Source organism: Hipposideros armiger, unplaced genomic scaffold (assembly GCF_001890085.2).
Source record: "Hipposideros armiger isolate ML-2016 unplaced genomic scaffold, ASM189008v1 scaffold_32, whole genome shotgun sequence".
In the NCBI taxonomy this organism is placed as follows: Eukaryota; Metazoa; Chordata; class Mammalia; order Chiroptera; family Hipposideridae; genus Hipposideros; species Hipposideros armiger.
The window spans coordinates 1276754-1301137 of record NW_017731382.1 but is presented as its reverse complement, the minus strand read 5'-3'; the positions used below and the strand labels follow the sequence as shown (position 1 = coordinate 1301137).

The 24384-nt window shown below is 61.6% G+C and overlaps 1 protein-coding gene across 1 annotated transcript in view; it reads right to left on the bottom strand.

The window, feature by feature from the left end:
* The window catches only part of LAMA5 (laminin subunit alpha 5), a 47419-nt gene that overhangs the window by 6352 nt on the left and 16683 nt on the right, over positions 1 to 24384 (bottom strand). The window contains exons 7-58 of the mRNA XM_019637289.1: positions 22998 to 23113; positions 22530 to 22648; positions 22314 to 22404; positions 21964 to 22098; positions 21821 to 21880; positions 17803 to 17943; positions 17579 to 17716; positions 17351 to 17485; positions 17127 to 17261; positions 16916 to 17053; positions 16386 to 16438; positions 16067 to 16172; positions 15883 to 15935; positions 15686 to 15791; positions 15120 to 15219; positions 14848 to 15004; positions 14558 to 14696; positions 14254 to 14396; positions 14072 to 14178; positions 13829 to 13982; positions 13249 to 13409; positions 13055 to 13163; positions 11619 to 11716; positions 11339 to 11540; positions 11047 to 11173; positions 10362 to 10501; positions 9712 to 9827; positions 9421 to 9632; positions 8849 to 9053; positions 8481 to 8625; positions 8145 to 8285; positions 7877 to 8038; positions 7598 to 7699; positions 7420 to 7503; positions 6584 to 6814; positions 6152 to 6265; positions 5808 to 5935; positions 5570 to 5650; positions 5250 to 5464; positions 4704 to 4804; positions 4359 to 4539; positions 4123 to 4272; positions 3626 to 3777; positions 3448 to 3558; positions 3139 to 3250; positions 2364 to 2534; positions 1994 to 2190; positions 1634 to 1750; positions 1339 to 1493; positions 940 to 1081; positions 733 to 835; positions 87 to 197 (exon numbers count right to left, since the gene is read on the bottom strand). Of these exons, the coding sequence (XP_019492834.1) occupies positions 87 to 197; positions 733 to 835; positions 940 to 1081; positions 1339 to 1493; positions 1634 to 1750; positions 1994 to 2190; positions 2364 to 2534; positions 3139 to 3250; positions 3448 to 3558; positions 3626 to 3777; positions 4123 to 4272; positions 4359 to 4539; positions 4704 to 4804; positions 5250 to 5464; positions 5570 to 5650; positions 5808 to 5935; positions 6152 to 6265; positions 6584 to 6814; positions 7420 to 7503; positions 7598 to 7699; positions 7877 to 8038; positions 8145 to 8285; positions 8481 to 8625; positions 8849 to 9053; positions 9421 to 9632; positions 9712 to 9827; positions 10362 to 10501; positions 11047 to 11173; positions 11339 to 11540; positions 11619 to 11716; positions 13055 to 13163; positions 13249 to 13409; positions 13829 to 13982; positions 14072 to 14178; positions 14254 to 14396; positions 14558 to 14696; positions 14848 to 15004; positions 15120 to 15219; positions 15686 to 15791; positions 15883 to 15935; positions 16067 to 16172; positions 16386 to 16438; positions 16916 to 17053; positions 17127 to 17261; positions 17351 to 17485; positions 17579 to 17716; positions 17803 to 17943; positions 21821 to 21880; positions 21964 to 22098; positions 22314 to 22404; positions 22530 to 22648; positions 22998 to 23113 (6902 nt within the window). The remainder of the gene's footprint in view (positions 1 to 86; positions 198 to 732; positions 836 to 939; positions 1082 to 1338; positions 1494 to 1633; positions 1751 to 1993; positions 2191 to 2363; positions 2535 to 3138; positions 3251 to 3447; positions 3559 to 3625; positions 3778 to 4122; positions 4273 to 4358; positions 4540 to 4703; positions 4805 to 5249; positions 5465 to 5569; positions 5651 to 5807; positions 5936 to 6151; positions 6266 to 6583; positions 6815 to 7419; positions 7504 to 7597; positions 7700 to 7876; positions 8039 to 8144; positions 8286 to 8480; positions 8626 to 8848; positions 9054 to 9420; positions 9633 to 9711; positions 9828 to 10361; positions 10502 to 11046; positions 11174 to 11338; positions 11541 to 11618; positions 11717 to 13054; positions 13164 to 13248; positions 13410 to 13828; positions 13983 to 14071; positions 14179 to 14253; positions 14397 to 14557; positions 14697 to 14847; positions 15005 to 15119; positions 15220 to 15685; positions 15792 to 15882; positions 15936 to 16066; positions 16173 to 16385; positions 16439 to 16915; positions 17054 to 17126; positions 17262 to 17350; positions 17486 to 17578; positions 17717 to 17802; positions 17944 to 21820; positions 21881 to 21963; positions 22099 to 22313; positions 22405 to 22529; positions 22649 to 22997; positions 23114 to 24384) is intronic.

Sequence of the window (24384 nt, the reverse complement as noted above, 5' to 3'; positions counted from 1 at the left end):
AGGGCCCTACTGGACAGCCCTGGCTGGAGGGATGCCTGCGTAGGGGACCAGCAGTGAGGGTGAAGGCAGGGAAGAGGCCCCCCTACCTGTGTCCATGGCCAGCATGGCCTGCACCTCCTGGACTTGGGCTGCCAGCTGCTCCTTCTCGGCCCGGGCATCACGGAGGTGGGTCCCAGTGCCCTGGAGGGTGGCCCACACTGCGGGGGAGGCAGCCTCAGCATCAAGGAGCCCCCACCCCCAGGTACCAGGAAGGACCAAGGCTGACATGCATGCTGACAGATGGAGACATCAACACGGGGGCCCTTGGCGGGGGAGGTGCCGGAGCACCCCCGTCTCGGGGCCCCCTTCCAGTCCCACAGCAAAACGCAATCATCCCCACTTTATAGATGAAACCACGGAGGCTCAGAAAAGCCAAGCCATTACTCAGGGTTCTAGAAGCGGGGGGAACCCCCCACTCCCGTCTGCCTTTTCTCATCGGACAGCCCTCCAGCCAGGGCAGCAGGGCGACCCGTCAGCTGGTCCCGTGTCCTCTTACCCAGACACCTGCCTAGTCCCAGGGCCCCGCCACAAAGTCAGGGCTCCCAGGGGAGCACACGCAGAGCCACTGGGGAGCAGGATTCCCGCACAGGGCAGCCGCCACCCTGACTCACTGTAACAACCCACAAACCCCCACACATGCCCAGAGCCTGAAGGTCCCCGCAAGCCTGGCCCCCCAGAGATGCCGGCACTCACCGCGGCCCAACCTCTGCTGCTCCCTGAGGAGGGCCTCCCCCAGCGCACTGCTGTTGGCCCGTAACTCCCGGGCTCGGGGTGCCAGGCCCTGCTGCACCACTGTCTGCAGACATGGGGACAGGACGCAGCTCACACCCGCCCAGCGGGAGCTGGGGGGAGGGGGGCGCAAGGGCCCCTTCAGGGACTGAGGGGAGGGGCGGGCCTCACCGTCCACGTCTGGCCTGCCTGCTGTAGGGCCCGGCCCGCGGCCCCCTCGGCAGCCTGCACGGCTCGCAGGATGCTGCCGTAGGCGTTGGCGGCCTCGATGGCCCTCTGGATGAAGCGGTCCTGGTTGACTCCACGGATGATGCTTTGGGGGGGGGGGTGAGACGTGTGGGTGGGGTTCAGAGGTCTTTAGCCCAGCACATGGGGCCTCCCGCCATCACAGCTGCCAGGCCAGCCTGGGCCCCCACCCTCTGCCCATGCCCTTCCACCACCCAGTGTCTTTCCTGCTCCTCACTGCCCCTGTTGGGACGATGGCTTCTCCCTCTAGGACTTCCCTGACCAGCTGTGGCCTGGCAGGAACCCGGGCTGCATCCCGAGGGCACCCCTCTTCGAGCCCTGCACCTGGAGAGGTTGCGCGCCAGCTGGTCCAGCCGCCACGCGTGGGCCTCTGCGGCTTCTACCAGGTCCACCTTGCTGCTCGCTGGGAAGAAGGCTCGCATCTTCTCCAGCAGCGGTGTCTGCGCGCCGTCCAGGCTGGCAGCGAGGTGCTCATACTCCTGGGGGCAGGGGGCTCAGTTAGGCGGGACCCTCATCCTGACCCCTCACGGCCCCTGGTCTGGGACCCCAGGGCCACGCTCTGCATGCAGAGGAGCGTCCAGCCCGCCTGGTGTGCAGCCCTGGGAGGGGCAGTGCTCACCTCCTTGGCCCGGTCAATGTCGTGCAGAATCTTAGAGACCTCGGCCAGGTTATTACTGGCCACCTGCAGAGTGGCCCTCAGAGTGGCATTGTCTCGGGACAGTTCCTGCTTCCGATGCTGGAGGCAATGAGGAGTGAGCAGGGGTGACAGAAGTGAAGAGGAGCGATGGGTGGAGGGGTGACGGGATGAGGAGGGGTGACGGGATGAGGAGGGGTGACGGGGTGAAGAGAGGTGAAGGGGTGAAGAGAGGTGAAGGGGTAGGGAGGATAAGGGGAGGAAGATGGGATAAGGGGAAGGGGGGGAGAGACAGGGAGGGAGAGAAGGGGAGAGAGAGGCGGGCAGGGGAGGCGGGGGCCTCACCAGGGCCTCCTCCAGTCGCTCCTGGTTGCTGCTGTTGAGCTCCTCAGCCTCTCGTGTGGTGCTCACCGCCCGGTTCAGGGCCTCTCGCAGGTCCATGAGGCCGGCCTCATGCCGGGCCAGCTGGTCTCGGGTGCGGGCGGCCAGCGCCTGGTTCCCCTCCCAGCGGCTGGTCAGCTGCTCCTGCACACGGGCCAGCACTGGCCGAGATCCAGGGTGGACATGGTCACTTGGGCAGTGACTACTGGTGGCCACCTGGCCCCCATCCGCCCCCACAGTTGACGTGATGCCACTTCGTGCTGACCTCGGCCCGGGGCCTCCTGGCCAAGTCCTCGCCCTGCCCGCCCTGCCCTGTGGGGCCCACACCACTCACATCTCTGGGCCTCGCCCAGCTCAGCCTCAGCCACTGCACGTGGGGCCCCCAGGTCACGGGCCCGCATCTCCGTGAGCAGTCGTTCCACTTTGGCCAGTGTCCGGCGCAGCAGCTCGCCTGATGGAGCCGAGGCATTAGCTGGTGACAGACGGTCCGTCTGGGACTTGAGCTCTGTGGGGGTTTGAGGAGGGGCTGTGAAGCCTGGAGCAGACCTCCGTCCACGTGCTCCCAGGCCGCCCCTCACCTGATCTTCAGCACCCCCCGGCAGCCCCCAGAGCTCCTGGCTCGAGGCCATGGCTGTGCTCAGCCTCCGGGCCCCACTGACCCTCTGGCCCACAGCCCCCATCCCAACATCCCTGCTGCCGTCGGCTTAGCCTACGACCTTGGCAGCCTTGCCTGGCCAACCCCGGCTCTGCCCCAGCGCTCAGCTGAAATTGCACTTCTTCCCGACCCCGCTGTCTTCCTAGTGACACATTTCCATTTGTAATTAAGGAATTCACCAGCAAGCTTTCCCAGAGAGAAAAGGTGCCCACAAGGGGGGCACTGCCCATCTTGCAGGGTCCACCCGCTCTCTCACTCTGGCCACACTGGCCACCTCTCCCAACTTTGAACTGCCCTGCTTTTTACTCGACCGAGGCACCCTCTCCCCACTGAAACATCCGAACCCTGCCAGCTCTTCAAGGCCAAGCCCCCCGGAGGCAGCCCCCGGCTCTGAGCCCAGAGCATCACTCTGCTCAGCCCCTGCCCCACCCCGCCCAGCTGGGCCAGCCCCTACCGCTTAGGGTTCGGTCCACAGCCTGGATGGCCACCAGCAGTTTCTGTGCCCGGCCCAGTGTGGCCTCCGTGCTGTCCAGCAGCCGGCCGGCATGTGCTCGGGCTCCTGTGGCCTGTGGACACAGCGCCCATCAGCCCAGAGTCTGCTGGAAGTGGGGAAGGGGGGTGTGGGGTGAATTGGGAGGGGCCCTGGGCCTGAGCACAGGGTCAGGAATGACAATGGATGGTTTGGGGCCCTGGAACAGGGGCCTATGTGAGAAGTCTACTGAGAAGGGGGGGGTCTCTGGGGGAGGGGCCCATGGGGTCCTACCCGGCCGTCCAGCCGCTGCGTGTCCTGCCCAAGGCTCGCGCTTCGTCGTTCCAGGGTTTCCAGCTGCTGTGCGGTCTCGTGGCGGGGGCCTGGAGGGCTCCGGAGCTGGCTCTACGGGGAGGGGAAGGTCAGAGCCTGCAACCCGGGAGGGGAGGCTCGGGGGCTGGCCACGCAGTACCTTCAGGTCAGTGATGGAGGCGTTCAGCCTGTGCAGCCGGGCCCAGGCCATGGAGCTGGTGTTGACGTTGCGCAGCTGCTCGCGGATGGCGGGGAACAGGGCGCCGACACGCTCCAGGTCGTCCAGGAGTAGGACCACACAGTGGTCACACACTGTGGGCAGGACGGGTGAGTCGGTGCAGGGTATGGGGCTGGCATGGGGCCAGGGAGGGAGTCATGGGGTTGGCACTGGGGTACTGAGCTGGGCTGAAGGTGACAAGGTTGGTAGGGGTCAGAGGTCAGCATGGGGGGATCCGAAGGTCAATATAAGGACAGGTGTGGGGTCCCTCGGAAAACTGAGAGGGAGAGTTGGGGCCACAGGACTCCACTGGAAGTCGAGGTTAACATAGAGGTCACCATGTCAGTACGGGCAGGGACCCGCACTCCCAAGGGGAGGTGGGCAGGCTGGGGCGAGACAGGTGTGGTCAGGAAGGGCAGGGGTGCAGTGCAGGGACACACCTTCGCAGTGCACGCCACGGCCCCCAGTCCCGCCAGGCACCGGCACCTGGTGCTGGTGGGTACAGGCGTCACAGCGCTCCCCACTGAGCCCAGGGGGACATGTGCAGCGGCCTGTGTGCAGGTCACAGTGGCCCCCCTGGCACTGGCAGCCTGGGAGAGGGGAAGGATGGGGTGAGTAGCCGGCTGAGGGCCCAAGGGACTCGCCACCCCATGGTGCCCCAACGGGCTGCACTCACGCCTGCAGCCCTGCTCGGGGAGCCCCCAGTGGCCGGGGGCACACTCTTGGCACTGGGGCCCGCCAGCCCCTGGCCGGCAGTGGCACTGCCCACTCTGGGGGTGGCACTTGGAGCTCTCAGCGGCCGGTCCACAGGCGCACGGTTGGCAACCCCTGCAGCCCTCGAAGCCGAAGTGTCCTTCCTGCGGCACAGGTGTGGTGTCATGGCCCTGCCCAGCCCTCAAGGCCCCCGCGTCATCCACGCCTTCTCTCTTAAGGCCCCGCCTTCCCAGCCCTAAGGCCCCACCCCTACACACCAAGCTCCGCCCCTGCAGCCCTGAGACCCGCCCCTTCTAGGCAGGCCTACCTGACACCGGTCACAGCGGGGCCCTGTCACACCAGCCTTGCACAGGCAGTGCCCACTGTGGGGGTCGCAGGCCTCCGTCCCACATGGAGAGCAGTCGCACCCTGCAGAAGGTGGGCTGTGACAATAGCCCTTCCCACAGCCTCTTCCGGCACCCCCCCAGGCCCTGACGGAGCTCCTGTTCCTCTTGGACCTCCACCTGCCCCAAAGGAAACCCCTAGTCCCTCACTTTTTACTGCCTCCCCCACTCCATCCTGGTCCAGACAGCCAGCATCTCCCACCCAGACCACACAGCTGCCTGCTCTCTGTCCCACCCTGTCCTCCTGCCCTGCAGCCCGCACTCAGCCAGAGGGGCCTGCTCGAGCCCTCCCAGGGATGCCCTCTCAGTACAGGACAGTCCCAGAGTGGCCCCTGGCCTGACCAGAAGCCCCGGGGGCCTGGCCAGTCCACCTTCTTTCTGCTGGGCCCAGCATGGGACCGGGCCTGCTCCCAGGGGACACCCAGTGCTGCCGTCCTCCCCCACCGGCCCCACGCCTCCCTGATGCCTACGGGTGCAGTTGCCAGGCAGCAGGGCGTTGCCGTAGAAGCCGGGGGCACACGTCTCGCAGCGGGGCCCAGTGGTGTGGCGCAGGCAGCCACGGCAGGCACCGGTCAGGGGGTCGCAGTCGCTAAAGAGCAGGTTGGGGTCACCGTTGCCACTGCAGTCGCAGGGCTGGCATGAGCTGCCCAGCACCAGCGGGTTCCCGAAGAAGCCGGGCGCGCACCTGGGGGAGGGCGGGGTCGGTGACCTGTGCCTGCGGCCGTGCTCAGTCCTCCAGAGGCCCACGCACACGAGCCGGTGGCACTGGCGCCAGCCCCGCCCAGCTTACCGCTCACAGGAGGTCCCCGCGTAGCCAGGTTTGCAGAGACACTGGGTGCGGCCACCTCGTAAGACACAGCCCATGGCGAAGCTGTAAACACGGAGGTGGTCGTCACACACCTGCGTGCCCTGCACGAGCACCCGTGTACCCAGGCTGGGCCAGACTCCAGGGTCGGGGGCCCCACCTCATGGGCCCACCCCCGCTGCCCTGGCCTCTGCAGAGGCCAGTGCTGACCCAGCCAGCTTACTTGTTGGAAGGCACTGCGAGGGGACAGGGGCAGCTGGCACAGGGGGCTGCGGGGTCCTCAGACCCAGTGCGTACAAAGCCCTCCTGGCAGCGCTCACAGTGGTCACCCTCCGTGTTGTGCTGGCAGCCCTGGGGGGAGGAGACAGGTCAGCACTGACCATGGGGACCCCGATTCCCACAGTCAGCTCCTACCCCAACTCTGCCAGGACGCTGCCCAAGGCCAGCAGGAACCCTTCCCAGAGCACCTCACATCCCGGACCTCAGTGTAGCCATAACTAGTGACCCCAAGGTCTTCCCAAGTGTGTGCCTTTGGTGGCTGCCCTCCCTCCATCAGGGCCCACTCACCACACAGATGCCCGAGCCAGGGAGGCAGCGGTCTGAGTGGCCATGGCACTGACAGGGGACACAGCGACCCAGAAAGAGGCCTTTGACGTCCCGGTAATAGCCGGGGGCACATTCCTGGAGGACATCAGTGGTCAGGAAAGGAGGCAGACCATGCCCACAGGTCAGACTCAGACAGAGGGTGGACGGACGCATGGCGGGTGACGGAAGGAGGGCTGTGGTCAGGTGGATGGCACCCGGGTGGGCGAGGGGCGGACTGGGCAGTGAGTGGATCAAGGGCCGGGTGGGGGGACTGGGTGACCCGGCGGTGGGCGACATGAACAGAGGGGGGGATGGAGGGCAGGAGTGGACGCTGGGGGAGGACGGACGCGAGAGGGTGGGGCAGGCTGGCGCACGGCAGCCTTGCGGTTCCAGCGCCCGCCCCCACTGTCTTACCTGGCATGAGTCCCCGAGGTAGTTGGCAGGGCACATGCACAGCTCCACGTTGCTGGCCGGAGGCCCCCGGCCCCTCTCACCGGCCACCTCCAGGGCCACCTTGCGCAGGGAGACGGTCGAGGAGATCTTTGAGAAGAGGGCACGGATGTGCAGCTGCTCCAGGCCGGCCAGCACCATCATGAGCTCCTCACGTGACACACTGCTGTGAGTCTCCGTGTGCCGGAAGTTCCCCTGTGGGGCCGTGACAGGTCCTCAGGGGGGCAGAACAGAACCCTCCCCTCATCGGGGTGGGGGGACTCAGGTCACACGGTGCGGGAGGGGCCCTGGGGAAAACCAGCACCTGGACCCCTACCTCACACCATGGATGAAAACTAACTGCAGGTACAAGATTCCAAACACACAAAGAAGGTAGTTTAACTTTAAAAGAAAACATAGATGAGTACTTTCTGACCTCGGGGGGGGACAGATACTTTCTTAAATGACACAAAAACACTAACTGCAAATGAAAAACTGATAAATTTGAGTGGTGTAAACGTGAGAACTTCTGTTCGTCAGGAGAACCTTAGAGACAGACGACGTCCAAACTGGGGGGACACGGGGTCCGTGAGGAGAATAACTCAGAACTCCTCGGAAAGGAAAGATCACGAACCAAAGGAAAACAGGACCCAGACCCGGACAGGCAGCTCACAGAGGGGCCACAGCGCTGGGAGCAGACAAGTGCCGAGAGGCAGGTGTGGGACGAGCCCCGTCCTTCGCCTGGACGTTCCCATCATGCAGTGGGCACAGGGGCCATGCCAGGGTCCAAAGGGACCTGGGCCCAGACCAGCTCCACTCACCTCCACCAGCTGCAGCTGCCCGCGGTGCACATGGCCCGGGGCCGGGTACGCTGGCTCCAGGAACATGATGCTCATTTGGTTGCCCTGGGGAGGTAGGCATGTGCATGTAAGGGCTGCCCGCTGTCCTGGCTCGGCTGTGCCCGCCTGCCCTCCCTGCCGCTACCCTCCCATCAGCCACCTGCAGCACCACATCCGGCCTGCTCTCTGCAGGGATGAACACGTCTCCCCGCTGGGTCTCCGAGTGCAGCTCGTAGCGGAGGGTCCCACCGTAGGATGACACCTGGAGACCAGACAGAGGATTGTCACCTGTCCAGACCCCATCCACAGGCTCAGAATCACCAGCAGGGGTCTGCGGCACGGCTGCCGTTGGGCTTGGGTGGGGCCTGGGTTCGCTCACAGTCCCCCCAGGCCTCCCTGGACACAGGTACCCTCCCTTGGGCCCAATGTGCCTGCTCACCCGGTCCCCTAGGTAGGAGGGCGGGGCCTGCCAGTACAGCTCGGTGACGGCCTCGGGCACACGCCGCAGGTCTGCGTGGAGCAGCTGCGCCTCTGCCCGCAGCTCGTGGGGCACTGTCTGCCGGTCAGTGCTCAGCAGTGTCCAGCCTTCCATGTCCACAAACTATGGGGCACATCGGGGCATAGTGAGCGCCCCCGAATGGCATGTTGCAGACGCCGCTGTTTGGGGAGCAGCTTGTCCCCTCCCCGGGACGGCACTGCCCGTGTACCTCATGGCGGGTGTGTGTGGAGCTCCGGCAGCGCTCCGTGGCCCCGAAGCAGAAGCAGCGGGTGCAGCCCTTGGGATTGGCGGCATCCAGGGAGAAGGTCCCAAGGCGGCACTGGTCACACCTGGGGCCCTGCACGTTCTCCTGGGGACAGGAAGGCAGGGTGGGTCAGCCGACCAGATGTGACCCCTGCCCAGCCCGCCTTGGCTTGCTGTCATGACCTTGCCAACTGGCCGACTGTCCCAAAAGCGTGCAGAGCACGACCTTCAGCTAATGGAGCAGGACGAAAGGCGGGGCAGGGGACCGGCCCGGCTCCGTCCTGGCCCCTCTGGCCCTCACCTTGCAGTAGCACTGGCCTGTGAGGGGGTCGCACACGCCAGGTGCAGAGCCGGCCTGGTGGCAGTCGCAGGGGCGGCAGCGCGGGTAGCCATGGTAGCCAGGAGCACACACATCACAGCGGCGCCCGGCCACGTTGGGTCTGCACCTGCCGGAGGGGTCAGGAGGTGGCTGGGTCTCCCCACCAACTGGACCCCTTGTGTTGGAGTGAGAGTAGGCAGCCCCCTGCCCCCAGAGCTGAAGGAGAGGGCATTGCTGAACCCAGGGAGCGATACGGGGCGAGCGTGGGCTCAGGACCCACTGGTGGCAGAAATCCCACCCGGACCTCAGGGGCACCCAAGGCCATGGTGGCAGCCGCTCTTGGCTCTCACTTGCACTGGCCACTGTCCTCGTCACAGGTGGGGTCCGTGAGCTCCTGGACACCAGGTCGGGAGCAGTTACACTCCTCACAGCCAACCAGAGGGTGGCAGCCGAAGGTCTGGGGCTGGCAGATGATGCAGTCGGGCAGGACGGTGCGTGGCGGGCAGATGCACTGGCCTGTGAGCTCGTCACACAGGCGGCCGCTGCAGTCGCAGGCTGTGGGGGATGTGCACAGGGCTGCTGGGCCCTCTGCCTCCCTCAGGGGCCCCAGACTACAGCCCTTGGGGGACCAGGCCAGGGACATCCCAACCCCAGCCCGGTTCCAGCCAGCTCTGGGCCACAGGGGTGAGCCACCCAGAATAGCCATCTAGTCCTTGGAACCTTCTGGACAACCCTGCAAGGCCTGGGCCACAAGCTGCCAGAGGTGCCACAGACAGGTGGTGGCTGGACTGGTCTGCAAGGCTCCAGAATGTTCTCCTGAACACTGTCCATACTTCCTGGTGGGACCGCCCCCCCACCAGGAAGCCCCCCTGGGTTCGGGCACCCCCCGCCCACTGGCAAGCTCGTGGACTGAGGTACTTACGCCTGCAGTTGGGGAAGCCCCAGTAGCCGGTGGCGCAGCGGGAGCAGTCTCGGCCAATGACGTGGGCGCGGCAGGGACACTGGCCCCCGAAGGGCTCACATGTGCGGCTCACGGCACCCACTTCGTGGCAGCCACAAGGCCGAGCCCCGTTGTTATAGAAGAGGGACAGAGAGGTGGCGGCATCTCGGCAGAACTGGGACGAGCTGGTGGGGCTGGGGTGAGGGGAGGTGTGAGGCGGGCTCCCGGCCCTGCCCCGGCCCCGTCCCCAGCCCTGCCCTGAGCCCAGCCCACCTGACATGGTAGCCGTGGGTGGCACAGTGGCTGATGAAGTCATAGGACTTGTCCAGGGGCTCCTCCCGGAGGTAGCTGGAGCTGTAGGCATCCTCAGGGACCACCAGCACATACTCCTAGGGCACCAGGGTCTGGTCATCTTCCCGAGGGCCCAGCAGAGGGCCCGGGTCAGGGGACTGCCAGGGCTTGCCGGCAGGAGCACATTTCCAGGGGGTCTCTGTGACTGGCCAAGCTCAGACTGGGCAGCTGAGACAGTGGTAGCACCACACCCTCGCCCTGGGCACAGCAAGGCTGGGGGATGCTGGGTCCCCCCTGGGCCACACGGAAGGCCTCACACTTGGGGGGTGTGAGGAGGCAACGCCAATGAAGAGGCACCCAGCCTCCGGTGCCCCTCCCATCCCTTCTGACGGGCACCTCCCTCTCCGTCCCTCCAGGCCCCACCTCGTCCAGGAAGGCCGCTCTGACCAGCAGGGTCCCGGGGGGTTGGTGGGCAACATCTCAGCTCTCGCCCCTGGTACAGGGCTGGGCCAAGGCAGGCAGGGGACACACCCTGGCTGAGCGACTGATGGTGGTGTGACAGATGTGAGGACGGCTGGTTCCTGAGCACATTCAGGATGTCCATACGGAGGGACAGCAGCCTTAGGACTCACCAGCCAGAGCCACCGGCCCTCGGGCACACGCACGGTCACTGTGAGTTCACTGTCGGTCACGTCCAGGATGGCCTGGCCCTCACACACCACCAGGGTGCGGCAGCCATAGCCGTGTGGGCAGAAGCTGGCGTTGGCGTGGCCTGGAGGGACAAGAAAAGGCAGGTCATCCCCCAACACACCGACCACCGTGGCCCCACGGCCTTATCCTGGGTCCAGGGCACTCCTGACGTCAGCGGCTGGGCCCGCTCACACTACATGAGTCAGCTGTGGTCACCCATGAAGGCCCATTAAGTGCAAGTCCCTGGGCTCGGCAGACGGGGAATAAAACAAACACGTAGGAACACGTGTGCCATCAACCAGCACCCCGCAGTGAACCCTCCATTACCTGTGTGACAGGTGAACCCTAATTTATAAAACAGGTACAAAGAGCAGAGGCTGGGAAGGGGGTCGGGAGGCTGGGGCTCCTGGCATTGGACACTGGGTCCTGGGGCACCTCGTTTGAGAACTGACAGCATGATGGGGTGCGTGGACCTGTCACTCACGCCGTGGGCCACACGAGCCATGGAACAAGCACACCATCTGTCCCCGTGGTGTGAGGCCCACACCAGGAGGCTGTGTGAACGAGAGACCCCTGCGAGGCTCCTTACCCGGGAGCTGTCCCCTACCGCCCGCTGCGGCCACTCACCCTGCCAGACGCGGCCCCCGTTGATGAGGACCTCCACAGGGAAGGTGGGGTGGGCCGGCTGGTAGCTGTGCAGCAGGAAGGCATAGCGGCCCAGGGTGGGCACGTGTGTGTTGAAGACCACTGTGCCCTGCAAGGAGAGGCTCCCGTGAGCAGGCAAAGGTGTGGGGATGCTAGTGGGGGACTCTAGTGGGGGACCCCGACTGGCCCCACTGCTGCCTGGACCACCTGCCAAGGGCGGCTGATGAGGGGCCACAAGGTCCACCCCAGCCCACACCTGCACCCCGAGTCCCACCTGGGGGTGGCGCAGCAGGGTGGGTTCCACGTTGGGGTCCACGGCGGTGGAGGGCCGAGGCTGGGGCCCAGACGGGGGTGCGCCTGGGGTGAGCTCCTGCGAATGGCTGAGCGGGAGGCTGGGTGGCAGCGGCAGCACCTGACAGTCCCTGAGGATGATGGGCTGGGGCGGCTTCGGGAAGCGGGAAGGCAGGCAGGCGGCACTGGGGGAACACGGGGGTGAGTCCCCGAGTCCTGGCCGGCGCACCCGCTGGCCACGCAGGCCCCTCCAGCCACACTACCTGCTGGGGTTGAAGGTGCCATGGTTGCTGACACAGTGGACTCGGGGCTCCACGAACTCTGAGCTGAATGTCTCCACGGGCACCAGGGTGATGCTGTGCTGTGGGCAGAGGGCCAGGTGTGGAGGTGGAGGTGGGGCCCGTCCACACCCCGGGGTCTGACCTGGGTCCTGGTCTTTGCACCAAGTCCCTGCCCAGATCCACCAGCCCCTCCTCTGGCTACACAACCCCCAGCCTTCAGCTGCAGTTTGTGGGACCCAAGGTATCGCCCTGTTATCCCTGTGGCCGCCCCTCTCCGCTGGCTGCCCATCGCCACCTGCAGTTATTCAGTCGCACAGCAACCACCTGTCCCCACTCAGGTCCAGGGATGGGGACTGGCACAGGCAGGTGCTCGGTAAACACAGGCTCATGAGCGGACGTCCTGCCCTGTGCCACCTACCGTGACGTAAGTGTACACGTGACAAATATGACAACACATAGAAAAACCCCACAGCGAAGACTAGGAACGCCGCGTGACCGTGGCAACACACAAAGCCATCTCCCAGGGAGTCGGCAAAAGAGCAGCACAGAAGAGCGCTGTGTGGTATCTTGCAGAGAGTTCCAGAACAGGCAAGGTAAGCAGTGCTGTCAGAGTGCGGCGGGAAATACCCGGGCTGTGCGCCAGGGCTGCTCTTTCGTGCACACAGAAAAGTTTGACACAAGCTAGTCCATGACCACAGAGCGGGAAGAACCACAGGGTCCCCACACGGACCAATCAGGGGCGGATGGACGCTGCAAAGCGGGACTAGAAACCCTGACGCCAGGGCTCAGGGTCACTCTCTTGTGCATAAAGTGTCGCAGCAGCGTTTGACAGTTGGATAAAAATTACGCACATATCGCACTGATGTATTTTGTACAATAGGCCATATCCTACTCTGAAGAGAGCAAGCACCGTCCATTTTGTCTGATATTAAAGAAACATGGACGCTTGGTTCTGGGCACCAGAAAAATGATTAAGACTGCACAGTGTGTAGTGGTTCCAGTGACTTAATTCTCACACCCCTGCGATGTAGATAGGGAAGAAAATTACCACGATGCCCCTGAACCTTAAGCTTCAGGCCCCCCCGGTGAGTGGACCCCCATTCACACAGTGGTGTGTTTTGATCAATTATACCAAAAAAAGGACTTTTGTTTCCAGTCCCACTCCAGCATATCATACTTCCTCTTACGTGGCCACGGGCATTACTACTAAATAAATATACATTTTGTACCCACGGGAAAAGAAACCCCTGCAGGGGAAAAGGTTCTGGGAGAAACGTGACTGGGCACAAGCTAATGGTGGCACTGGTGGTGGGTACCTGGGCACATGACACTCTTCTATCATGCCTGCTGACAATGTCCTGAAAGACCCGACCCTTGGGGGGTGCGGGGGCCCATGCAGGTGAGGGTCAGGGCCTTACCAGGAAGAAGCGTGCCTGCTCGGCCGTGAGCTGGATGCTGGCCTCTGTGTCCAGGTGGAACACTGCCAGGTGGCGCTGGGCATCTAGGGCGGTGCCTCGGCACAGGGTGCTAGGGGACGGGGCAGGGGTGGTCAGCAGGTGGGCAGCCCCTGCCGGCACCCTCCCGCCTGCCCCCCTAGCCCCTCCCCACCCACCTGTACAGGCAGGGGTGCAGGGTGAGCGCCCCCTGCTGGGGTGCCCTCTGGGGGGTGTGCATGGCCACGCCCAGCTCCTGGTGGGCATCCTCATTGGCGTACTCCATAACCAGGGCATAGCGGCCAGGCCGTGGCACCGTTACCTGCAGCTGGATGTCCATCTGGGGGGATAGGGCAATCAGGGCCCGCCCCAGCCCCCACCTAGAGGATAGTACCTCACGTGCGCCCTGGACACTGCAGCCATTCGGCCTTCTGACTGACCTCTGCCCACTCCCAGCCTCCCCTGCCCACCTGAAACCCACGGCCTCATGACTGCTGAACGCCCAGTGCCTGGAGATCTAGCCCAAACGTGCTTTGTCCTCACAGTGAGCCAGAGGGCTGCGGCTGTCGATGCCCAGTTACGGATGAGGCCCTTGGGTGTCCTCGCTCTCCAGTGAAACCCTCGGCCTTGCCCAAGCCGCCCTTGCTCTGAGCCTGTGTCCTATCACTACGAGATGACCCCGGTCCCCCAGGCCAAAGGCATGCCTTCCCCTAGGCCTCGACACCGCCTGCCCCTCTACGAGATCCCAGGGACACGCACATCACTGCCCTGGCAGGCGGCCAGCGGTGGGTGTGAGGGGCTGAGCTGCTCCGTGGGGCAGGGCCGAGGTAGGCTGTTGTCATGGCGACACAGGGCCTTGGGCCCAGAGGCTGAGGGGAAGCCGTCCAGGGGCAGGTGTGTGTAGAGGAGGCAGCTGGGTGGGGGGGACACAGTCTGTGGTCAGCACAGCGCTTGTGGCCTGAGCACAGGAAGACCGGCCCGCCCCGGCACATCCGCACTCACTTCTCCCCGGCGTGCTGGGCGGTGCTCTGGAACCTGCAGGCCTCGGTCACCCTCAGCTGTAGCACGGCCGCCTCGTAGTAGGCACTGGGCAGCAGCACCACGTAGTCCTGGAGGGGTCGGGTGGGAGGTTGGTGCTGTGCCCCTACCCGGGCTCTGCCCACCCCCCTCAGCCGCCGCCTCACCAGGAGCACCCCTTCAGCCTCCACGAGCAGGGCCCAGGTGCCAGGGTTCAGCACGAAGGGCTCCCCGAAGCCCCTCTGGGGCACAGTGACAAAGGCAGGCTCCGTGCTGGGTGGAAAGACCACGGGCTGGCTCTGCTCCGTACCTGGGGGAGGGGGTGAGACACTGCACACAGCCTGCGGGCCATCCCCGCGGGCCTCCCCACCCACGTGTGGGTCCCAGGTGGGGCCGGGGCCGGGTGGGATGGAGGTGTGAGTGGATGCGGGGGGTGGCAGGAGTAGGTGGGCGCGGCCCCACCGCACTCACAGTTGGCACAGGTGGCAAACTTGCCCTCCTCCCGCACAGAGACGCGCCCGCTCACGCTCGTGGGCCCGCGGTTCACATAGCGGAAGACGAGTCGGAAGAGGTCAGGGGAGGTCACGTTCAGCTTCGCCACGATCCTGGGCTGGTGAGGGGCAGTGTGGTCAGGCAGGGCTGCCCCTCTCCGGCCATTTCCAGCCCAGTCCTGTGATCGCGGGAGCCTGCCCCCCCCCCACTCTGCCAGCCACACTGGGCACTTCAAGTTGAGCCCCGGGACCGGGCAGCACCACACCCACCTGGATGGGCGCCATTTGCGCATAGCCCCTCCAACTGAAGTTCTCAAACTCGAGGGGGTTGAAGCCAAAGCGCACGGCATGGCCGTCGGGGGTGGCAGCCTCCTCCAGCTCCAGGCGCAGGTGATGCAGGTCGGGGAGGTAGTGGTCCCGCGCCGGCCTGGCCAGGCAGGGTGCTCAGGGGCAGGCTGCCATCCCGCCCAGCCCGCAGGGTGCCCAGGAACACACCTCCCCTGGCCCCCTGCCCCCAGCCCGGTTGGGGTGGGGACACTCACTCGCTGCAGGTGGGGCCCTGGGTGTTAGGCCGGCACCGGCAGGCGCCCGTCCTGGGTTCACAGCCCTGGCCCAGCGCACCTCCAACGTCGCACCGGCAGCCTAAGCAGGAGGGCCCGAGGTCAGTGCCGCCCGGCCTCCCCCCACCCGGGGGCTCCCCCCACCAGCCCCCTGGCTCAGAGCCTGCTCGGTTCACAGACAGGCCCCTGGGGCTACGTCCACCCTGAAAGAGCAATAGCGGCTGAGAAACCAACTTTTCTCCACACGAGCGCTGCCCAGGGCTCTGGACCATGGAGGGCCTGAGTCCAGGCTCAGGTGCAAAGGCTCTGGGATTGATTGATCGGTGCTGTCTGCCGGGAGCGCAGGACGGAGGGGAGGAGGACCACAGGCGGAACTCAGCGCGTCTCCTTCCCCAGGCCCAGCATGGCCTGGCCAGGCAACCGGAAGCAGCTCAGTGAGTGCTGGTCCAACGTCTGGGCCTTACCATGCCCAGGCCTGCCGGGGGCCTGTCTCATCTGTCCCTCCTTGGGCCTCAGCCTCCCCCAGAGCCCAGTAAGTGGACACTTACTGCGGCAGCCAAAGTAGTCAACCTGGTCCAGCCCAAAGAAGCCGTCCTTGCAAGCTGCGCAGGTCAGGCCACACACGTGGGGCTTGCAGAAGCACTGGCCATTGCCCTGGGGGCCGAGAGAGAAGGTGGGAGCAGGTGGGGGGGGGTACCGGTACACCTGCCCCCACAGCCCCCAGCACATCAGCCCTCAGACTCACCAGCTGGCACTCGGCAACTCCACCCAGTGTACCCCTGGGGTCGCAGCTGCAGCCTGTGGGGGGAGCACAGCAAGCCTGAGTAGGGGAGGGGGCAGGAGGGCCTGGACTCTGTGGGGCCAGTCCTCACCTCCCTGGCCCCCAGGAACCTCCCCCAGACCCCAGTACCCTCTCTGGGCAGACTCACGGGTGCAGCCCTTGGGGTTGCTGGGACTCAGTCCCCAGAACCCAGGTTTACAGCGATCACAGCTTGGCCCCTCCACATGAGCCCGGCATGTACAGGAGGCCTGTGCCTGCGAGAGGACGAGACTACGGGTCAGAGTGGGTCCCTGCCCTCCTCTCCACAAACCCTCAGCCCTGGAACCCTGATTGTCCCCTCTCTGGCACGCCCCCAGATTGCGGAGAGAAGACCAGCCAGGGGAACAAACGGGCCCTGAGGTTGCCATGGTAACTAAACAGCAGGGGAAGTGATGCCTCAGCCCCACCAAGGGCTGACCTGGGCTCACCTCAGGTGGGATGCGATTGGCTGGGGCTAGACCAGCAGGGTGACAGGAGCCATCTGTGGAGAGACACCCAGGCCATGGTCATTCCTTGGTCACTGACCCTGATGGCCAAGAACTTCCCCAAGGCCTGGCCAGGGTCCATGGCCTCACATGCCTCCTATGCCTCACACATGCATAAACAGGCATGAAGATGTGTATGTCCATGCTCTGGTGCCCACGCTGCAAGGGCGTGTGCCCTGCCCCACCACACAGCACATGGTTATGAGCACACATGGCATGAGAACACATATAAGCAAGTACCGTGTGTGGACAGCCACGTGAGCACACACATGCACAAAGCACGTGAGCACACACAACCCAGCAGATGAGTATGGACACTCACGAAGCACACAGACACGGACATGAATGCATGCGTGAACAACCCCCGACACACACACACGAGCACACAGACGGTGGCGGGAACCCCAGCACGTGAAGGTGTGCAGTGCGCGACCCACACACAGCACACGACATGCACGCTGCGCCAGCCTCACCTTCGCAGTAGGGGAAGTTGTAGGTGCCAGGCACACATGTGTCACATCGCAGCCCCGTCACACGGGGTCGGCAGCTGCACTGCCCGCTGCGGGGGTCGCAGGCTGCGTGCAGGGAGCCCTCGGCAGAGCACTGGCAGGCTGGGGGAGGAGGGAGGATGTAGGCACGCAGCGGGACACACCTGCCCTCCCGGCCTCCCGCAAGGACACTCACGGGCACAGGCGGGGAAGCCGTGGAAGCCAGGGCTACACTCCTGGCAGGTGGCGCCCGTGTAGCCGGGGCGGCAGCGGCATAAGCCGCCTGCCCCGCAGAGCTGGTCCAAAGCACCCTGAGGGTCACAGTTGCAGGCTGCAAGGGACACGGGGTCAGGCCATGGGCATGTGTGGGTGGCCCTCCTGCCCCACCCAGGCCCCAGCCCCTCCCCACCCTCTGCTCACCACGGCAGTCAGGGTAGCCATGGTGGCCAGGGCGGCAGCGGTCACAGTGAGGGCCATCAAACTCAGGCCGGCATGGGCAGCGGCCAGCCTTGTCACAGCCCTGGGGCAGTGTCCCGGCAGGGCTGCAGCCACACACTGCGGAGCAGAGAGGCACACAGTGGCCCTGAGCCAGGCAGGTAGGGCCCCGGGCCCCACGCCTACCCAGCCCCTTGGGGTGGCCATGCTCACGCTGGCAGAGGGGGAAGTGGAAGTAGCCAGGAGCACAGCGGTCACAGGCGGCCCCCTCGAAGCCTGCTCGGCACGTGCACTGGCCCGAGTCACGGTCACAATCACTGTCCAGCACTCCAGGGCTAGAACACTGGCAGGCTGCAGGGAAGGATGGTCACGCCGGTCAGGAGAGGCCAGGCTCCGGCTCCACAGAGCAATGGGGTTGGGGATGGGGCTGCACTCACGCTGGCAGCCTGGGCCGTAGAACCCTGGGGCGCAGAGCTCGCAGTGGGTGCCCTGGAAGTTGGGTTTGCACACGCAGTGTCCCACCCGCGGGTCCTTCCGGCAGGCGTTGCCCTGGGTCCCAGCGGCGCTGCAGTCACAGTCTGGCGGGTGGGGGACAGGAGGGGAGCCTCAGATGCCCTGCGGAGGGGGCCCTCCCCGCCGGAAAACCTCCCTTCTCCGCAAACTCATTTCCTTACACTTTTACACTGCACGTGTACAAAACTAAAGGACAATAAAAATCTCAAGAAGGGAAAAGCCGACATTTCAGGAAATACGTGGTGTGTGATAAAATGACAACTATACACAGTGTACTTGGTGGTTCATGATGTAAACAATTGTGGGTGTTAACACAGAGAAAATGTAAACACAAAATCATAGCACAGCAAAACAAACCCGTCTAGTCTTTATAAATAATTCTGGGGTTGGGAAGAAGGGAGACAAAGCACGCTAAATGTCTTTTTTTTTTAATGGCTTAATTTATGCATAAAGAGAAGGTCATAAATACTATTTAGTTTTTGTTACGACGGAAAATAACGGTTCAATGTTTGTCAGAAAGGTCACCATGGACCAGGCCAGAAGATAGAAAAAGAACTTGCAAATGCTCGGAGAAGGGAACACAAACCAACCAGCCAAAACCAAAACATGTTTGGTTGCTCACTCCAGAGAAAGGCAGGAAAGGAAAAATTAAGCAGAAATGGAGCGCAACTGACAGCGACCACCGTCCCTGTGCCAGGCCAAGCCTCCTTTCCTGAGCTACAACCCAAAGGTGTCAGTTTGATTCTAAAAGGAAAATCCAGGCACGTCGTCTTGAAAGGACGTCTTGACCGGAGGACAGATGCAGAGCAGGTGAGGATGGAGATGAAGAAGAGTCAGCAAACCCAAGGCCACGAGTGTTAACGGGGACAAAGGGAGACGTCCGGTGAGAAAATAGACTCGCTCCCCAAGAGAGGTGGCAAACCCAATGCTCTACGAGCAGGATAAATATGGTCTCGGGGTGCAGAAAGCTGAACTGTTACAACCTTGAGACAGACTGAATACTGTTCTCAGAATACGAGAAAAAATTAAGCAAAAATAAATAAATAAATAAATAATAAGCAAGGACAGAGTGGATTTAAACAGCATAATAATACGTGTGCTTTAATAGGTGCCCACACAGAAATCTGTCCCCAACAGAGAACACACTGTCCTGTCAATCTAAAAGGGTGAAAAACAAAGAAAAATCTCAAATTCCAAAGACAAAAAAGCAGAAATTATCAGCCTACCAAATCTGACCCCGAGGCAGTAAAATGAGGACTGAACCAACAAAAAAAGAACAGAAAAGAAACCGAGAAGCCTCGCAACCGGCGCTGTGCTCAGTGGCGTCCGACTGAGGGAATGCACTAACAGCACTCACTGCGAGGGCACAGGCTGAAAGTGAAACTGTGCTTGCTTGGCGAAGGAAACCATCGATGAGGGAAAAAGGCAGCCTACTGAATTGGAAAAGATATTTTCAAATGATACATCTGATAAGGGGGTACTATCATAAAAGATACATAAGATACATAAAAACTCATACAGCTCAACATAAAAAAACAAACAAACAAAAAAACAATCCAATAAAAAAATGGGCAGAAGACCGGAATAAACATTTCTCCAAAGAGGAGAGACAGATGGCCAATAGACACGTGAAAAGCTGCTCAACGTCACTCGTCATCAGAGAAATGCAAATCAAAACCACAGTGAGATGTCACCCCACCTGTCAGAATGGCTGTTCTCAAAAAAAGACAAGAGGTAAGTGTTGGCGAGGACGTGGAGAAAAGGGGACCCCCCGCACTGTTGATGGGAATGTAAACTGGTGCAGCCACTATGGAAAACAGTATGGAAGGTCCTCAAAATATTGAAAATAGAATTACTGTAGGCTCCAGCAATCCCATTTGTGGGTATTTATCTGAAGAAAAAACCCACTAAGTCAAAAAAATACCTGCACCCTTATGTTCAGTGTAGCGCTATTCACAATAGCCAAGCTATGGACACAACCTTAGCGTCCATCGGCAGATGACTGGATAAAGACGAGGAAGGACATATATTCAGTGGAGTATCAGCCATAAAAAAGAATGAAATCTTAATATTTGCAACAACATGGGCGGATCTAGAAGACATAATGCTACGTGAAATACTCAGAGAGTCAGACAGAGAAAGACAAATAAGCTGTGACTTCACTTACATGTGCAATCTAAAAAAGAAAACCAACAAAACAAAACAGAAACAAACTCATAGATACAAGAACAAACTGATGGTTGCCAGAGAGATGGGGGTTGGGCGGAAAAGGAAAAGGCGATTAAGTTATAAATTAAGCCACGGGGATGTAACAAACAGCACAGGTAATAACCTTGCATGGTGTCAGATGGTTACTAGACTTATTCCAGGGATTGATCGCTTTGTAAAGTATATAAACGTTGACTCACTATGTCATACACCTGAAACGAATATATATGTCAACTATAATTAAAAATAAATTTTAAAAAAAGACACAGAAGACCTAGTTTACGAAAGAAAGGAAAGCGAACACTGGACCATCACAGGAAGGAATTGCTGAGTAACCCCAGGCCAGTGGCGGATTGTCAGGAGTTTACAGCAGGGACAGCAAACTACCGCAAGGCCCCGCCGCCTGGTCTGTAAATAGTTTTACTGGCACTCGGCCAAGCCCACGTGTGTGCGGCTTTCGACCTGCAACACGCAAGGGCAGAGGTAAGCGCCACGACAGACACTGCACGGCCCTCCATGTCCAAAACACTGGCCGCGTGGCCCTTTTCAGAAAACGACTACTGGCTGGTTTACACCACAGACGAAAAACGAAACACATAAATGTAAAAAAGAAAAACTGCCAGAGAACCAACAGACACAACACTAGATGGACTTAGGGACCGCCATCTAAAGATGACTGACTCAGAGACCACAAAGCACAAACGTCACCGGATTCGCCTGAAGTTTACAACACCGGCATACAAATAAAAGCACCCTAAAAAGTAAAGGGCAAATGACCCGTTGGGAGAAAAATATGAGCGGTGAGAAATGAGTAATAATTAACGTGAACAGAACTCGCCCCAGTGAACAAGGAAAAAATGCAGCTGAAAACAATGAGATCCAAATGCAATCGAATCGACGACATCACCGAATACAAAACACACCATTATTTTATGTCCTATTATGAAAGGAAGACACCTGCTGATAAGACAATGACAAGCCATCAACCTAAAGACGCTCCCAGTGCCAGAAACAGCCAGGAGGCGGAAGCGCGTCTCCCAGTGGATGCAAATCAAGCTGACAATAAATGTTGCTGTGTCATCAACACAATGACTTGATGAATGTGTGTGAACTTCGCTAGTGCGACTCCACGCTGGTAGACTGTTTAATTTGGAGAGAGCAGCTTGGCAGCCTGCGGCCCAGAATGGCCCAGCATGCCTGTCTAGCCTGCGCAGAACCTCCTTTTGGGAAACTGTCCTACAGAAAAACATAAGAATTTATGGAAAGCTTTAGCTGCAAGGATGTTTATCGGAGCATTATCTGAAAATAGAAAATTAGAAAGAACCGAAGTTTCCAACAATTGAGAGTTGGTTAAATAGATGCTACAGCCTTCAGTATAACGCAGACCAAGAAGTGACATGTTTACAGGATTGTGGTGGGTGGAAGCTGCAGTTATGAAACGGCGCGCAGCACACGTCAGTGTTTGGGGAAACCGAGTGTGCACGCATGCAGAAAGGTTCCACAGTGGAAAGGGGTGACTTGTAGGTGGCGCCAAGTCTGGATAACGTTTTGCGCCGACTTTATGCTTACCTATATTTTTGAAGGTTTTCTCGCATGAACATGTTTATTTACACGCAAATAAAAGAACCAAAATGAACGTGACCAAAATGAAAACCCTCCCTTGCTGCATGTAGCCCCCTCCTGTACCACTGCTCCAGTGAGACGCAGGGCAGTGGGGACCTTGGGGACACTTACTCACAATCTGTCCGGCCGGCAGTACCTGTTCCCCGGTGTCATTGTGGGAGGAGGGCACCGCTGGATGGGGGAGACACAGCATGTCAGCCAGGCAGGACAAAAGGGTCCCCCCAGGCCCCCCACCCCCAGGCCGGCACCCTCACGGTAGCAGAGCGGGAAGCCCGTGAAGCCCTCGGCGCACGCGTCACACCACTCCCCCGTGAAACGCGGCCGGCAGTAGCAGCGGCCAGTCAGATCCTCACACGTCCCGTCGGTGAAGTCCGACTCGCAGTTGCAGCCTGGGTGGGGACCAGGGGCCGGGAAATCATGAGACCCCAAGCCCAGAGCTATCAGGCCAATCTGGGCAGTGGGATGAGAGCCGTGGCCAGGCCTCCCAGAGCGGCGAGGGCCCGGGCACCAGGGAGCTGGAGACCCTGGACACCCCCTGCCTGGGCAGACCCGGCTCCTGGCCATCCCTGTCCCCAGGACGCCCACCCAGGGGGACCCCACTCACGGCGGCAAGCGTGGGGTGAGTCCTGGGGGTGGTCTGGGGCGCGGTAGAAGCCTGGCAGACAGTGCTCACAGTTGATGCCGGTGGTGTGGTGCTGGGGTGGTAGAGGGCCACTGAGTCCCAGGGCGCTTCCCCCCCATCACGGTGGCCCCACCCTCCTTGAGTGCCTCGTCTCCCCTGAGCTCCACCACACGCCTGGCCTGGCAGCACCCAGCCCACCTGGCAGTCGATGCACACGCCCCCGCCCTGGTAGATGCTGTCCTGGTTCTGGCTGGCGTTGAGCCGGTCCACCTCGGGATCGTAGTAGCAGTCGTGTGCGTGGCCGTGGCAGTTGCAGGCTGGAGAGAAGGGCACTCAGCTGCCGGCAGCCCCCCTGGGACCTCCGGGCCACATCCACAAACCACAGATGACCCCAGATGTGGCCTGGCTCAGGTGGCAGAACGTGCTGTGTTGCCTGAGTGTGCCAACAGCACACGTGTGTGTGCATCTGTGAACATGTGAGCATTTTATGTATGTGCACAAGTGTGTGAGCACCATGTGTGCATGTGCATCGTGCGAGTGTGTGCCTGAGTATTGTGTGTGCACCTGTGAACATGTGTGTGTCAGTTGTGCACACATGAGCAAGGGCATGTGAGTCACGTGTGAATGGATCCGTGAGCAACCGTGTGTGCATATGGGGGCACTCACACTGACACTCGTTGGCACTGTCCGACGTCGCCGGCTTCCACGGCTGCTGGTTGAAGCCTGGGCAGCAGCGGTCACAGGAGCCCCCGCAAGTGTTGTGCTGGCAGGCACACTGCAGCCTGTGGGGACACAGGGGCCAGGAGGGGCTCAGACCCACTGTGGACCCAGAGGGACACAGGGAGCAGGAGCAGCAGGTGCTGTGGAAGGCCTTTGTGGAAGGCGGGAGCTACAGCAGGGGTGCTGTTGGTGGGTGGCGCCCGGGGCAGGGCATGGAGTGGTCAGTGCGGTGGCCCCTGCCTGCAGGTCAGCCTGGGGCACTGGCCCCTGGAGCTATGCCATCCCCACCAGGGCCAGGACCCAAGGCCAAGCCCATGGCCTCTCCTGGTCAGCCCGAGGGCCAGGCCTCACGCAGCATGCAGCCCTGAGCTCAGCCAGACGCCCCCACACACCCAGGGCACCTCCCCAGGGCAGGTGGCCAAGAGCTGCTTCCTCTTCCAGCCGGGGGTGGACACCACTCAGAGGGCTGGAATCCTGCCTGCTGTCCTAGAGCACAGCTTCTGTTGGCTCAGCGGGCAAGGGGACAGCTGGTTGCAGCTGGGAACTGAGGTTGCAGCCACCTACTGCACAGGCTCCCGTGCCAAAGCCCCACCCCCAGCACAGACCACAGCTCAGCCAAGGTGGGGGCGGGAAGCAGCCCCAAGCCGGGCGGTGTGCTCCTGGGTCCCAGGCCAGCGCCACAACAGTGCTGTGTGCGACCCCAGAAGCCATTCCACGAAGGTGAGACCCCGAACTCAGATCACGCAGCGGTAGCCCTGTCCCCCACGAGGGTCCATAGGGCTTGGGAGTCAACACTGCTGTCCCTCAAAGTCCAGGGACATCTGGAGGTCCCCGGCGTAAGGAGCAGGAATACCCTGCCACAGACAGGTAATCACATCCCATCTGTCTTGAATCTGGAACCAAGGGCCTCCAGCCGCTGTTTGATTTTTCAGTAATCTACTAAAACAAGGGCACCTCTAAACCAAGAAATTAACATAAAAAGTGGCACAAGGCTGGTGACACCCTGGGGTGCTTGGCAAGGGGCCTCGCAAAGCCATTCCAAGGGGCTTTTTCCTGCTCCAGGGCACGCGGGCGTCAGAGGAGCTCGGGCTCCCGAAGCAACAAACAGTGTGACTTAACCCCAAGAATTTCACAGAGCGATCGGGTAGAAACCGTAAAGTAAGGATGTTTAAAGGTTATAACCAAAGAAATCTAAAACATCATAAAAAACGCAATGCTATGAAAAATAGGCAGATGTGATATGAGGGCCAGTGACACTGCCCTCTACAGCTAAGATGCTGAACAACAGCTCAACCTGGAGCTGGGCTGCCATGAGTCGCCGGCGACGGCGTGG